The 13,731-nt window shown below is 49.1% G+C and overlaps 1 protein-coding gene across 3 annotated transcripts in view; it reads left to right on the top strand.

The window, feature by feature from the left end:
- The window catches only part of FAM3D (FAM3 metabolism regulating signaling molecule D), a 54,210-nt gene that overhangs the window by 27,508 nt on the left and 12,971 nt on the right, over nucleotides 1-13,731 (top strand). For all 3 annotated transcript variants that reach the window (XM_037799245.1, XM_037799250.1, XM_037799240.1), the window contains 4 exons: nucleotides 915-973; nucleotides 4,463-4,513; nucleotides 7,714-7,798; nucleotides 9,819-9,945. In XM_037799245.1, the coding sequence (XP_037655173.1) occupies nucleotides 915-973; nucleotides 4,463-4,513; nucleotides 7,714-7,798; nucleotides 9,819-9,945 (322 nt within the window). The remainder of the gene's footprint in view (nucleotides 1-914; nucleotides 974-4,462; nucleotides 4,514-7,713; nucleotides 7,799-9,818; nucleotides 9,946-13,731) is intronic.

Raw genomic sequence — 13,731 nt, 5'->3', positions numbered from 1 at the left:
GCAGGTACCAAGCTGTCCACTGTGGTGCAGGAGAAAGACTATGTACCCAGTTTCCATCCCAGATAATAAAGGCCCAGGACAGCAAACTCATAGAAAAGAAAACCGGAGAACAGGTGTTTTAGTTAAGATTCTGAACCTAACTCAGACTTACTTAAGCCAAAAGAGAAATTCATTGGTTCACATACCCAAAAGGGCAGAGGCAGCGGGCTTCAGGCATGACTGGATCCAGGGGTTCAGGCCATGTCTTTAGGGCTCCCTCTTTCCTCACCACTGCTTCCCTCTGTCTGCTCCTCTCAGTCTTCCCCACCACAAACGCACTACCCCTGTGGTGGGAGGGAGGCCGCCAGCTGCGGTCACATTATCCCAGCCTCACACCCCGCTGGGAAGAGGGCTTCCCTTCTGCACTGTCCTGCAGAAGTCCCAAGAGGCGGCCTGATTGGCTGGCCGGGGTCACATGACCAAGGCCGTTCCCATCTCTGTGGCCAGGAGCGGGGGATGCCCCTGCATGTCCAGGCCTGAGAGAGGAGGACGATAGTCCTCCCCGGGAACACAGAGGATGGAGGGGTGGGTGCTGGGCATGCAGGAAGCCACTGTGCTCCCCATGGTGACCCCAGATGCAGGACGGCAGCAACTTTCTGGGTTCTGCCTTCCTCCCATCGGCCTCACCACCTCCAACCCCTCAGAGCCCCAGGCAGTGAACTTGCTCAACTCTGAGCAGGCTGCTGGGGCCCAAGCCAGCCACGAGAGGCCCCTCGGAGAATCCAGCCCACAGCCAGTTTCCAAGAGAAAACAGATGGCCTAAATTACTCTGTTTCTGGATGCGTCTGCATTGTGTCGTGTGGGCCCTCTCAGCCTTCCGGAGTGTTCATTCCACACCCAGGGACAGACTGTTGTGTTTTGTTGTTGCTCTTCAGGATCATGAGTCCTGTGAAGAACAACGTGGGCAGAGGCCTGAACATCGCCCTGGTCAACGGTAAGGCCCTGAGCGCCCCCAGACAGCCCCCCATTCACAGTTCCCACCATTTCTTAGCACTGGGAAGGGGGATGTTTGTTGCACATTCATTCAACAAGCATTGGCTGAGCTCCTGCTGTGTTCCCTGCTTTGTAGTGTGGTGCTCAGGAGCAGAAGGCCCAAAAGACTGGGTCCTATCACAGTCCTGGCTGGGTCCTGCCACGTGTTCATATCCCACGAGGATGTCCTGTCCTAAGAAACATGACCCCATCCCCATGGTCTTTCCAGCCTAAAGCAACACACATGAAACTATGGGATGCAACCGAAGACAGTGCACGGTTTCATTCATTCATTCAACAGATACCAACAGCAGCTACTGTGGGCCAGGCCCTGTACGGGGCGCCATGGGTCTGTTGTGAACTAGAAGGACAGGCCCTGGCTTCACAGCCCCTTGCGGGTGCCTGTGAAATTCAGACAATTGCAGACATCTGCCGAGGAGAAGGAAGTTCAGCATGTGTGGGAGTCAGGACGCGGAGCTGGGGAGGGGAAAGTCAGGGAGGCTTCCAGAGGGAGGTGGGCACCAGCCGAGGCCTGAAGAATGAGTACGCATTGGCCAGGAAAAAGTTGGGGAGACTCCCTCCAGGAAAGGGCAACACTGTGCAGGGAGCAGGGAAGGGAGGAAGGAGGAGAGGGTTTCATGAGCTCAACGCAGGGTTTTTCTGGATGAATCTTGGAAGTAAATGGGCAGTGATGAGAGCGAGGCTGGAAGGCCAGCAGTGCCAGAGGATGAGGGGCCACCATGTCCTGCTAACGATTGTGAACTTGAAACTGAGGGCAGTAGGGAGCCACTGAAGACTTTGAGGAGGGCGTGAAGAGCCAGCTCTGTGTTCCAGAAACATCCTTTAAGCTTGGACTGGAGAGGCTAGGGCCAGGAGATCCAGAGGGAGGCCCACAGTCTCCCTGCCAAGAAGAGGCCAGACCGCAGGCCAAACCTGAATTAGGGACGCATTACAGGAGGGTATGGGCCTACAGGTGTCAGGTGAGAACCAGGTGGTCAGGTTCTGCTCTTACACGGAGAACGAGAGCCGTATCTCTGGCTCCAAGGGATAGAGCAAAGATCAGGGCACATGTGGAAGACACAGTGGACACTAGGAGGGACAATGCCAAGCTTGCGGGTGGCTTTCCATGACCACAGTTAGGAAAGGACAGGCAGGATTTGAACCCAAGCCTTGCCAACTCCAAACCCCTGCACTTTGCCCCTAGAGGAGCCACATCCACCTCTGCCAAGAAGCCCTGCTGGGCAGGGGAGAGGCAGGCTTGGAGCAGAGGTGAGGCCTGCCAGGGCAGAGTCAGAGCCTCGGCCAACTTCCTGGGAGCCCAGGAAGGGCTCGAGCAGGTTTGGGTGATGGCCTTAGCCATCTTGGGGTCCTTCCTGTGGGGAGGGCATGTGGGCTGCACATGCCAGACCAACATCCAACAAAAACCGGTGAGTTCTCTGCCTGATGCACTCAACAGCCAATCTACGACCCCAGGGTTTCAAAGAGAGTTTATTGCTATGCACAAAGCAGGAGATCAGATGGCCCCAAAATCTGTTTCCCTGAGTCTAAGGAGTTCAGGGTTTTTATGGATTCAAACAAGGCAATGGAGTTGTTACATTACAATAGCAAGTCTACACAGGGCTGAGACTAGGCTAGGATAACCATTAAAATAGTGAGTGCAAACAAGGGAGAGACTAAAGTTTCAGTAATTTCAGGTATTAACTTCTGCCTATTCTACAATATAGAAAGGAAAAAACATCTATATAATGATTCAATCATCATAACCATTTGTTAATTCTTAATTTCTCAGTTACAAGACCACAGATGACTGTAGAATCTTCATTGCATCAACTGTACCACACAATCACTCATCCCATGGTGGGGAGGAGCCGAAAATGGCTCCTGACTGAGAGTTTCTGGAATTCTCTTCCCCCAAATGGGCTGCCCCCCTGAGAACAACCTCTTTGAATGACCTTCCCCACCCCACAAGCCAATAGCTAAAAATAACCATCAATAACAAGAAGAGCTAACATTTATTGGGCACTTACTGTTGCCAGCTATATTGTATAACCTGTCAAATACGACATGGAAATATGCTCAATATCCCCATTCTTCAGGTAAGAAATAGAGGCTCAGAGAAGCTAAGCAACTTGCTCAAGGTCACACAGCCAAGAGACAGAATCATCTTTTGAACCCAGATCTGGCCAACTCCAGGTCTTAATTCTTTAGGAGATTAAATTTATATCAGCATCTCCTGCATGCCAGCTGGGAGCAAGTGGGACAAATCACTCTGGGGTCCTCAGGGTCCCCATCTGTGTAATGAGCCAGAAGAACAAAAGGATTGCTAATGAGCTGGAAGGTTGCAAAGCAAAGTCTGAGTGGTTTTTTCCCCCTTAGATTCCGTCTGGATGATAACCAGCTGTGTGACCTTGCCCTTGGCTGCTTCCTCTAAGAGCTTTAACTTGGGCTATTATGATGGTTCTTAACCTTTTAGTCCGGCAGAGATTCCTTTGAGAAACGGTTCTAACTTCACTCCCCAAACCCACCCCACGCCATCCCCTCCATTCCAAAACAGCCACAAATGAACACAATCACAAAAGCAGTTGGGGGGGATTTATAGATGCCACCGCCCCTTCCCAGGGCCCCCAGGTGAAAGCCCAGAGGAGCCTGGACTCTTTGTGACTCCGAGAATACAATGTGAGCCTACCCCGCCCCACCAGAGAGCTGCAATGCCCCCCAGGGCTCAGTCCTCCCCTAGCCAGGACGCTGTCCACATCCTCTTCAGAAATCCACAGGCTGCCGTTGGAATGCTGAGCTCCCATCCCCTCTGCAATAGCTCCATCTTGTGGCCATACTTGAGAACTGCAACTTTCCTCCCAAACGCCAGTCCCTGGAGAACTTGGACCCTTTGCCTCCTCACCCGGCAAACTCTACACAGGCAGTTCAGAAAGCTGGGCTTGGAAAACTGAGTAACTTCAGCCCACGTTAAACCCCTTTGTCCTCAAGAGTTTGTGTCTCAATTTACAGGTTTTCTCTTTAAGTGGGACTAATGATGATGATTGTCATTGTTTTTAATATTATTTTGCAGCTAAAATTTATCTTGTACCCTTGTTATGTATTTCAAACACATCTCATTTAATTCCCACAACCCACTGTATAGATGCAAAAGTTGGGGTTAAAATTTTAAGTCACACATTAGGAAGTGGCAGAGCAGGACATAGACCCAGATCAGTTAGATTCTGTTCGATTCCAGAGTCCCTCAGACATTTTATTCTTGTACCTCTCAGATCAGCCCAACAGTTCCTGAATGCCTACTTTAGTCCTGCCTGCTTTCTACAGGATCTAATTTTATTGTGTTATTGTTATATTTTCAGTCTTTAGATCTGAAGCCCAAAGAGTAGTCTTTTTCAGTAAAATGACAGACAGAAAGACACGTTTCAAGAAATAAACTTTTGTTTTCTTCAACCCTCAGGATCCACGGGAACCGTGCTGAGACACAGCTCCTTCGATATGTACTCTGGAGGTGGGCACTTTTTTGGCACTGAACGCAGGGTGGGCTGAGCTCCTTCCTGTGCCAGGGGAGCCCCTGAAGGCGGAGGTGCTGGGTGCTTGTTTCCCTGGAGACAACCAGAAAGAGGCACTGTGGGGCTGAGGGTCACCCACTGCCTGTGAAACGCCCTCCTACTTAGTGTGGGCTCTCCCAGGGGCAGATCCTGAGAGACAGACCGGATGGCGATGATTTATTTGGGAAGTGATCTCAGGAAGCACACAAAGGGCAGCAGGGCTGTGAGACTAGGAAAGGAAGGCAGCCAATGAGGACTGTGTGATTCCCCATTTAACACTGCAGCAACTGGGGCTCAGTCCTGCCAGGGAACTCTGGGAGCCCGCTCCGAATATACACCTCAGAGATCCCCCCCCTCCACCTGCTCCCCAGAGGCGCGAGAGCTGGGCTGCTTGTACCCATAATTCCTTGCAGTTCCCAGCACTTGGGGCCTGCCCCGAGGGTGGCAAAGTGGGGTCCAGAGGCCAGAGGCAGCCTCAAGCAAAGGCGCATGGGTCCTGGCAGTTGGAGGTCAGGCATGTGTGCACCCAAGGGCCAAGGGCAAGTGCGTCCTGTCCTCTACATCCACTCAAGCTCAGATACATAGAGTATTTTATTTTAAGGTCACAGGAGTTTCTTGTGGGCCCAAGGACAGGACAAGATCTCCCAAGGCCCAGGAAGGACGGCTCTGAGCCTCTGAGCTCTCCATGTTTCTGCAGTTTTCTTTTTTTCTCTCTCTGCACAGATGACTACCCCTTCAGAAGGCACCCTCCTCCTTGCTCTTAGCATGGCCTGGCTTAGCACAGCTGGAGTCCCAGACACCCAAGCCCCCAGCAGCTCCCTCACCAGCCAACACTCCCGACATCTTTCAAACTGGGGTAGAATCAGCTCCAGGCCCCATATGCCAGCCCCACTGCCCAGCTGGCACCCCAGCCTCCCGCAGCCCCAAGGAGCCTCAACAAGGAATGGAAAAGCAGCAGGGCAGCTGGCAGTTTCCTTGGTCCTTTGCAAGCAGGGCAGAGATCTTGACCCTGCAAGGACTGGTTTCCATTGGGACAGATAAACTGAGCACCAGCCCCACCTCTTGAGTCCAGCTGGACCCAGTTTCTCCCATCTCCCTGAAACCACAGGGCACAGGGTACAGAGCAATTGTGTCCTGACGCCCCAGGAAGCACCTCACACAGTGCAGGGAAAGCAGTGCTCCTGCCAAACAGCTGGGTTTCCTCTCCTGATTTTCCCATCTTTGCCTCCATGCCAGGCAAAACCCACCTAGCCTGAGTCTACCTAATGTGTGAGTCCAAGAGGAGAGACAGACACCAGACCTCAGAGAGCAGGGGAAAAAAAGGAGGGGGCCGGAATGTGGGAGCTGGGAATCTGCTATCCAGAAGCCACCCCGGGGAATGTTTGGGACAGTGGTCTGCAGTACCCCCCTGAGAGATGGCAGCTGGGCCCTAGCTGGCCCTCATCCAGCAGCACCCACCTCATGGGTGAGGAGTCAGCAGGACCAGGGGACATGTGACCTGGAGCCAGCAGAGACACCCTCAGGACAGAGGGGTGGCTGCGGGTTGAGGGCGGCTTCTGTGCGATGGGAGGGCGGCACGGATAGAGCTTGGACCAGCAGACTTGTGTGCCCACTTGCAGGCCTGCGAGGCCCCTCCTGGTGCTGGGGGTAGGGGTGAGAAGACAAAGAAGGTGGGCCAGGGCTGAAGGCCAGAGGTCATGTGTTCTCCAGCCTGGGGCCTGCAGATGTTATAGGGGACCTGGAACCAGGTTCATGGAAAGGTCCAGCCTCTGAAGTCTAGAATATGAGGCTGCTTGACTATAGCTTATTCATCTATAAAACAGAGGTAATGATAATGTCCACATCATAAGACTGATGTGAGAGTTGTGTGATAATTTGCAATAGTTGGTGTGGGCAGGGACCCATCTTGGCTGGTGCAGGGGCCAGGGAAAGCTAACTTAGTCTTCTCCCTTCCCTCCCCTCTTTCCCTCACTCCTTTCGCACAATTAGGAAGTATGGGGGTCATCTGTCAGAATGAAGGGTGGGGGGGGGGAGGAGATGAAACCAAGTTTTTAAATGCTTTATATGAACTTAGGCATAGACCTGATTGTTGGAGAACCAGTAACAGAAGCATTTTGAGAACAAGTTGCCTCTTCCCATGGGAGAGAAAGGAGGAGAATGTCTTTTTGAAGTGCAATGGTAATTAATAGAAGGAACAAATAATTTTTTCCAAATAGCCACTGTCCATGCCAGAAAAGAGCCAGATTTTAATATCTGCTAATAACTCAAATAAGATATTGACACTTTAAGAGCTCCCTGTGGCGACTGTTTGGAGGCCCCTATGTAACTGAGGTGGTTGCTGGCCGGCCGTGGGGGAGATTGATCCCTCCCCTGGGTGCAAGGGAGCCTTACGGGAACACTAACCACCAGGGCCAACTCCACAGGCCTGCAGCCTGTGAACCACACATGCTCCATTTGATGTTCTGCCATTGCTGTCTTGTAATTCTTCAGAATTGTTTAACAAGGGCCCTGCATTTTCATTTTGCACTGGGCATCGCAAATTATGTAGCTGATCCCGTAATTACTGGATTCTGATGCATTGTCATAGTCATTCTTTATGAAAATGCTATGGTTAGGGCTGTTAATCATCCTCATTTTACAGATGTAGCCAAGGTTTAACCATTAATCCCTTCTTGACCATACTTCAGTCATTCAAAAGCCCCCTTCACAAGTTGTGGCTTCATTATTAGTATTTTCCGTTAAATTGATTCACTTTATTTTTTTCTCCTAAATACATGTATTTTAAAGGGAAAACTATCACCACCCTGGGGTGATCATAAAAATAAACACGGAAAACAAAGCAGTGTCCCTGAAGCAAGCTAGATATTGATGCCTACCTACCTCCAGTGCTGAGCCCATGGCCTGCTCTCTGTTGAATGGAGATTAGCAAATTTAGAGAGTTGTTTAAGACCCAGCAGCATCAGTCAGTGCTTGCACCTTAGTGTAAACAGGAGAACTGAAGGAGACTAACCTTCTCCCTCAGTGATCTGAGTTATTGAAGGCCATGTGGGTGTACTAAAGTCCCACAGAGCTGTGCCACAGCTGGATCACTAAGGGAAGAAGAGAATGACCAGCATCATTTCCTTAAATGAGCAGCTCCTCATTCTTCTTCCTCCCCCAGATGTTAAGGAACTGGTAAAATTCCTTAAAGAAATTCCAGAGGGTACTCTGGTGCTGGTGGCCTCCTATGACGACCCAGGAACCAAGTAAGTGGGAAACTCCAGCTGCCGGGCTGTGGGTCAATTCAACCACACACTTCCAAATTCTGCATCCTCTTTTCTGCTCTCCTGCAGCTCCATCTTCTGGCAATCTATCTGTTTTAGTTTGCTAAAGCTGCCAGAATGCAATATACCATAAATGGGTTGGCTATTAATGACGGGGATTTATTAAGTTACAAGTTACAATTCTAAGGCCATGAAAATGTCCAAATAAAGGCATCAAGAAGAGGATACCTCCTCTGAAGAAAGGCTGCTGGTATCCGGAGTTCTTCTATCAGATAGCAAGGCACATGGCTGGTGTCTGCTGGTCCTTCACCCCCAGGTTTCATTGTTTTCAGCTTCTGATTCCAGTGGCTTTCCCTCTGAGTGTCTGTGGGTTCTCTCTTAGCATCTCCAGGGTGTTTCTCTCTCTAAACTCCAAATGTCTCTGTCTTCTATCCTCTCATAAAGGACTCCAGTAAAGGATTAAGATCCACCTTGAATGGGCTGGGTGGTCACATCTCAGTTGAAACAACCTAATCAAAATGTCCCATGCACCATAGGTCTGCACCCACAAGAATGGATTAAAAGAACACGGCCTTTTCTGGGGTTCGTAACAGCTCCAAATCAGCACCTATCCCAAGGAAATAATCAGACAAGTGCACAGAGATGGTCTAGATGTTCCTTACTGCCTTACTTACAACAGAGAAAAATGGAAACAATCTCCCTGTTCAACAATAGCTAACTGCTTATATAAATGATGATATATTTTATACTACAATATATAATGGTGTATGATACTGTTCCAGTTTGCTAAAGCTGCCATTATTTAAAGTACCAGAAATGGATTGGCTTTTATAGAGGAGATTTATTAGGTTATAAATTTACAGTTCTAAGCCCATAAAGTGTCCAAACTAAGGAATCAACAAGAGGATACCTTCACTGAAGAAAGGCTGATGGCATTTGGAACACCTCTGTCAGCTGGGAAGGCACGTGGCTGGCATCTGCTGGTCCTTTGTTCCCAGGTTGCATTGCTTTCAGCTTCTGAATTCAGTGGCTTTCTCTTTAAGTGTCTGTGGGTTCTAACTTAGCCTCTCTGGGGCAAACTCTGTGCTTCATCTCTTAGCTTAGCTTCTCCAAACATCCTCCTGTCTGCATCTCCAAGCATCTCTGTCTGTGTTGGTTCTCAGCTTCTCCTGGGGCAAACCCTGGATTACACATCTTAGCTTCTCTCCAAAATGTCTCTCAGCTTCTCTGAACTCCTTCTCTCCATGAGTTCTCTTAAGGACTCCAGTAACTAATCAAGACCCACCTTGAATGGGTGGGCTCAAACCTCCATGGAAATAATCTAATCAAAAAATCTCACCCATAGTTGGGTGGATCACATCTCCATGAAAACAACCTAATCAAAAGATCCCACCCATCATAAGTCTACCCCCCACAAGACTGCATGAAATAACATAGTCTTTCCTGGGGTACATAAAAGTTTCAAATGGCACAGATATATTATATATTCATAAATTATAATATTCTACATCAGAAATGATGATATAGAAAATATTTAAGTACATGGAAGAATGTTTATCCTATAGTACTAGGTGAATAAAGCAAGGCCACAAAACAGTTGGTACGATCCCACTGTGCAAGAAAAAAGACATGAAGGAAATAAATGTGTAATGTTTACAATGACTACGTCAAGGGGCGAGACTTTGTGTATGTTTGTTATTTCTTTGTGATTTTCCATATTTTCCACACAAACGTGTTATATTTGTAACCAGAAGCAAAAACATTTGACAGCACCCCAGCTCCATCCAAGTCCCCTTTTGAAAGTAGTCTTGGGACACATTGGTCCTGCTCTCCCTGAGTGTGGTGTGTGCCTCGTTCCACTGGGCACAGATGCTGAACATGGTGGTTTGGGGTCCCTGAGTCCGGGAGACAGGACTGGAGAGATTTGCCATCACCCATCCCACCACCCTGCCGTCCTTCTAGCCTTCACCATGTCCTTGCTGTCTGCTCTGGCCCTCTGCAGAATGACTGATGAAGCCAGGAAGCTGTTCTCAGACTTGGGGAGTTCCCATGCCAAGAACCTTGGATTCCGAGACAGCTGGGTCTTCTTAGGGGCCCGAAACCTCAAGAGTAAAAGCCCCTTTGAGCAGGTGGGTTCATAGCTCCACCCCCAGCCCCAGTGAAGGGAACTGCCAGGGATGGATGGACAAGGGGTAGACTGGGGTGGGGAGGACACCCACCCGCCACAGGCCTTCCTGTTGGAAGCACTTTTCACACAGGGTAGTGTGGGGAGAGCCACCCACTGGTCAGAGTCATCCAACCGGCTAATCCCCCAGTAGGAACTGCTCTGGCCATTTTGGTAGGAGGTAGATCATACATAAATGCATAGACACATAGATACATACCCAAAAAAAAAAGAGGGAAGAGGAGCAAAGGATGAAGGGGAAATGAGGCATAGAATAAAGCAAAAAGAATTTAGAGATGAAGCCTGTACGGTAGGGAAAGGGGGAGCCCAGAGCAGGGCAGGGCACCTGGCCCCTGTCCCCCCAGGCCTCATGTCAGCCCCGAGGCCCCTTGAAGCTAGAGCAGATGAAATGGACCTAGAAGGGGACACTGGGAAAGCCACCTGGGCATGTGGAACGGTCAGGACAGGGCTGTAATATGGGGCCTGTTCTAGTTTTCCAGCTGCGAAAACAAATACTGTACCGTGGGTTGGCTTAAACAATGGGGATTTATTAGCTCATGGGTTTGAGGCCAGGAGAAGTCCAAAATCGTGTCAGCAAGGTGATGCTTTCTCTCTGAAGACAGTCTCCCCGAAGACTGGATGCCAGCCACCCTTGGTCTTTGGCTTCTCTGTCACATGGTGATGCACATGGCAGCATCTTCTTCTTTCTCTTCTGGATTCAGTTGACTTCCAGCTTCTCTCTATGGCTTCTCTTCTGTGTCCAATTTCCTTTGCTTATAAGGACTCAGTCATATTGGATTAAGGCCTCCCCTCATTCACTTTGGGCACCTGAACTAATAACATCTTCAAAGGTCCTATTTACAAATGGGTTCACACCCACAGGACCAGGGATTGGGACCTGGATGTGCCTTTCATGGGGGACATGATTCAATCACCAACGGGTCCCAAGGGCACTACCAGGCACGACCCGGGGCAGAGGGATCCAGGAGACACCCAGACATAGTGTTTGAGGATCACCCACAGGAGGAGAGAGGGAGTCGACAGAGGGTGGGGGGACCCGGGGAAGCACTGTGCCTTCTCCCTTGTCAAGGACAGCCCCACCCATGCACCCCCAGCCAGAGCAATTCTGAAACCTGGGGGAATCAGCCAGGCCTGCCTGATCTCTGCTTAAGAACATTCTAGCTCTGCCCAGATCCTGAGACAGGAATTGGGACCAACACTCCTAAAATGCAGTACCCCTGAGGGGAGTAGACTGTCCTGAAGGCAGTAGGGAGCCAGCAGGGCTTAAGAGGTGACAAGATCAGATCAATCATAAGAAAGACTGACATTCAGCAAACACTTGCTCTGTACAGGCACATTCTGAGAGGTGTATGCAGGCTCTTATATAACACAATGAAGTATGATTATTGTCCCATTTTACAGATGAGGAGAGATTTTAATCAGCTTGCTCAGGTCTCAAAAATGACTCAGTGATGCTGATGCATTTCTAACCCAGGTCAGCCTGCCACCACAAAGATTTTCTGTCTTCATACTTGTAGAGCAGCCTCTCTGGCTGAGCATGGAAGGAAAATGAGGCAGGAGGCAGGGAGGAGGCCCATGTAGTGATCAGGGGAGATCAGGGGAGAAAGTGGCCTGGGAAGGGGCTGTGGGAAGGCAGAGAAGGGACAGATTCAAGAAACCATAAGCTGAACTCCAGGAAAGGGGTTAGAGAGGAGGTTGGAAGAGTTTTTGCCTTATCTGTAAAATTTTGGTTAGGTTTATTTGTGTGTTTTTATGAAAATATATTCAAGTAATTATAGATTACTTTTAAAAAAATGGAATAGTACAATGTAGCCTGTCTAGAGGAGAAAATGAGAGGACTCTCTCTTTATACCCTCTGGGTGGAGAAAGGGAGGCAGGGAGGGGTCTCCAGAATGACCCATGGGAGATGCCTGGGGCAGGATTTGGTAAGAAGCAAGCCTTGCACTCCACGGGCAGAGCCAGCCCTGTCCTTCTTTGAAGAGTAGATTCCAAACCCATAAAAATTGGGCCAAAACATATTGGTGGGAAGATGGCAGAAAAGGAAGCTCCAGGAATCAGTCCCTCCACCAGAACAACTATTAAACATGCAGGAACTGTCTGAAACAACTCTTATGAAACTCCAGAGTCCAGTAGAATACTGTGCAGCATCCAAAGAAGAGCAGGAGGAAGAGACTGGTAAACTGGGTTAAATGCCACTGAATTGCACACTCTGTGCAGTGGCAACCTCCGCCCACCACCCAACCTCATGGCAGACAGCAGTAAGGTACTGGTGCAGCTTCTTGGTGCCAGAGTGGTACATAAAAACCAGTTCCTCAAGGTGTGGAGTAGATGTTCTGAGCACTGAACACTGCTTTTGATTAGCTACTTCAGATCTCTACAGGCCTGGCTCTGAGGGTGGCCATGGTTCCAACCCCACCCCCACTCCTGACAAGGGCTACAGAGGAGACTTCAAGGCTGTACATTTCCTCAGAGCTGCAGAAAACAGTGGAAGGTCTGCATTTGCTTTGAGCCATGAGGGAAGCTCCTGGCACCCTCCTGGCCCCTCCCTCCCTCCCTCCCCAGGGCAGTGCAGAGCCCCACAATTCCCACCCCCTACTACCCCCACTCCCCACTACCCCCACCCCTGGCACCGGGCATGCCCTCTGTGGGACACTGGCCTTGTTTCAGCTGGAAACGTCTGACTTGGGACACTCCTCTCTGGCAAGCACCCCCTCCCATAATTTACCCTCCAGGCAAAAGCAACTTGAGAAAACAAAAACAGCTTCAGACAGCAAAAGAAACAGAGCAAGAAATAATTGAGCCAGGTGCCCTGGGGCAAAGGCTTTAAGTCCCACAGAGGAACACCCTGGACAGGGAGAAGATCTATTTCCTGGGAATTTGAGGGAGTATTCAAATTCCTGTAAACACGGGAATACCTAAGGCCACTAGCAAGCACAAGACCAGGGCAAGATGCAGGCCCAGAAAAGACAGGGAAGGCCCTGCGCTTTGCATTTGCCTTGGGCTGACCTTCTTGATAGGAGGGCTGAACCCTCACAGAAATCACCAGCCAATGCAAACCCAACTTGCAAGACTGTGAAAGGTGTTTTTTTGCTTAGGTTTGCTTGGTTATGTTAGCTCCTGACACTCAAGAAAGTCACTGTCATATCACTAGCTGGATACAGACTCAAGAAACAGACATCCAAGGGAATCAAATCCCAGATACAGCATTTTAAAATATTAAGATATACACTGTGCACCAAAAGATTACAAGTCAAACAAAGAAACAGGAAATGATGGCCCATTCAAAGGAAGAGGATAAAAATCCAGAAAACGTTAATGAAGAATACCAGACTGTGGACCTATTGGACAAAGACTTTTTAAAAATGATATTTGAAATATGCTCAAGGAGATAGTGAAAAATGCAGAGAAAGAACTAAAGGATATCATGAAAACAATGAATGAACAATATGAGAATCTCAATAAACAGATAGAAATTTTTCAAAGGAACCAAAACAGAACTACTAGGGTTGACGACCACAATAAATGAAATGAAAAAAATCCCAGGAGAGTTTCAACAGCAGATTGGAACTGGTAAAAGAAAGAATCAGTGAACTCGAAGACAAGACCATTAAAATGAGTTGGGCAGAGGCACAGAAAGAAAAAAAAGAACTATAAAAAGTGAAAATAGCCTAAGGAGAACTTTGGGACACAATCAAACATATCAATATATACATTATGGGAGTCCCAGAAG

The sequence above is a fragment of the Choloepus didactylus genome, chromosome 1, assembly GCF_015220235.1.
Source record: "Choloepus didactylus isolate mChoDid1 chromosome 1, mChoDid1.pri, whole genome shotgun sequence".
NCBI lineage: Eukaryota > Metazoa > Chordata > Mammalia > Pilosa > Megalonychidae > Choloepus > Choloepus didactylus.
Note: the sequence above shows the minus strand (reverse complement) of the source record. Positions and strands in the feature narration are given on the sequence as shown.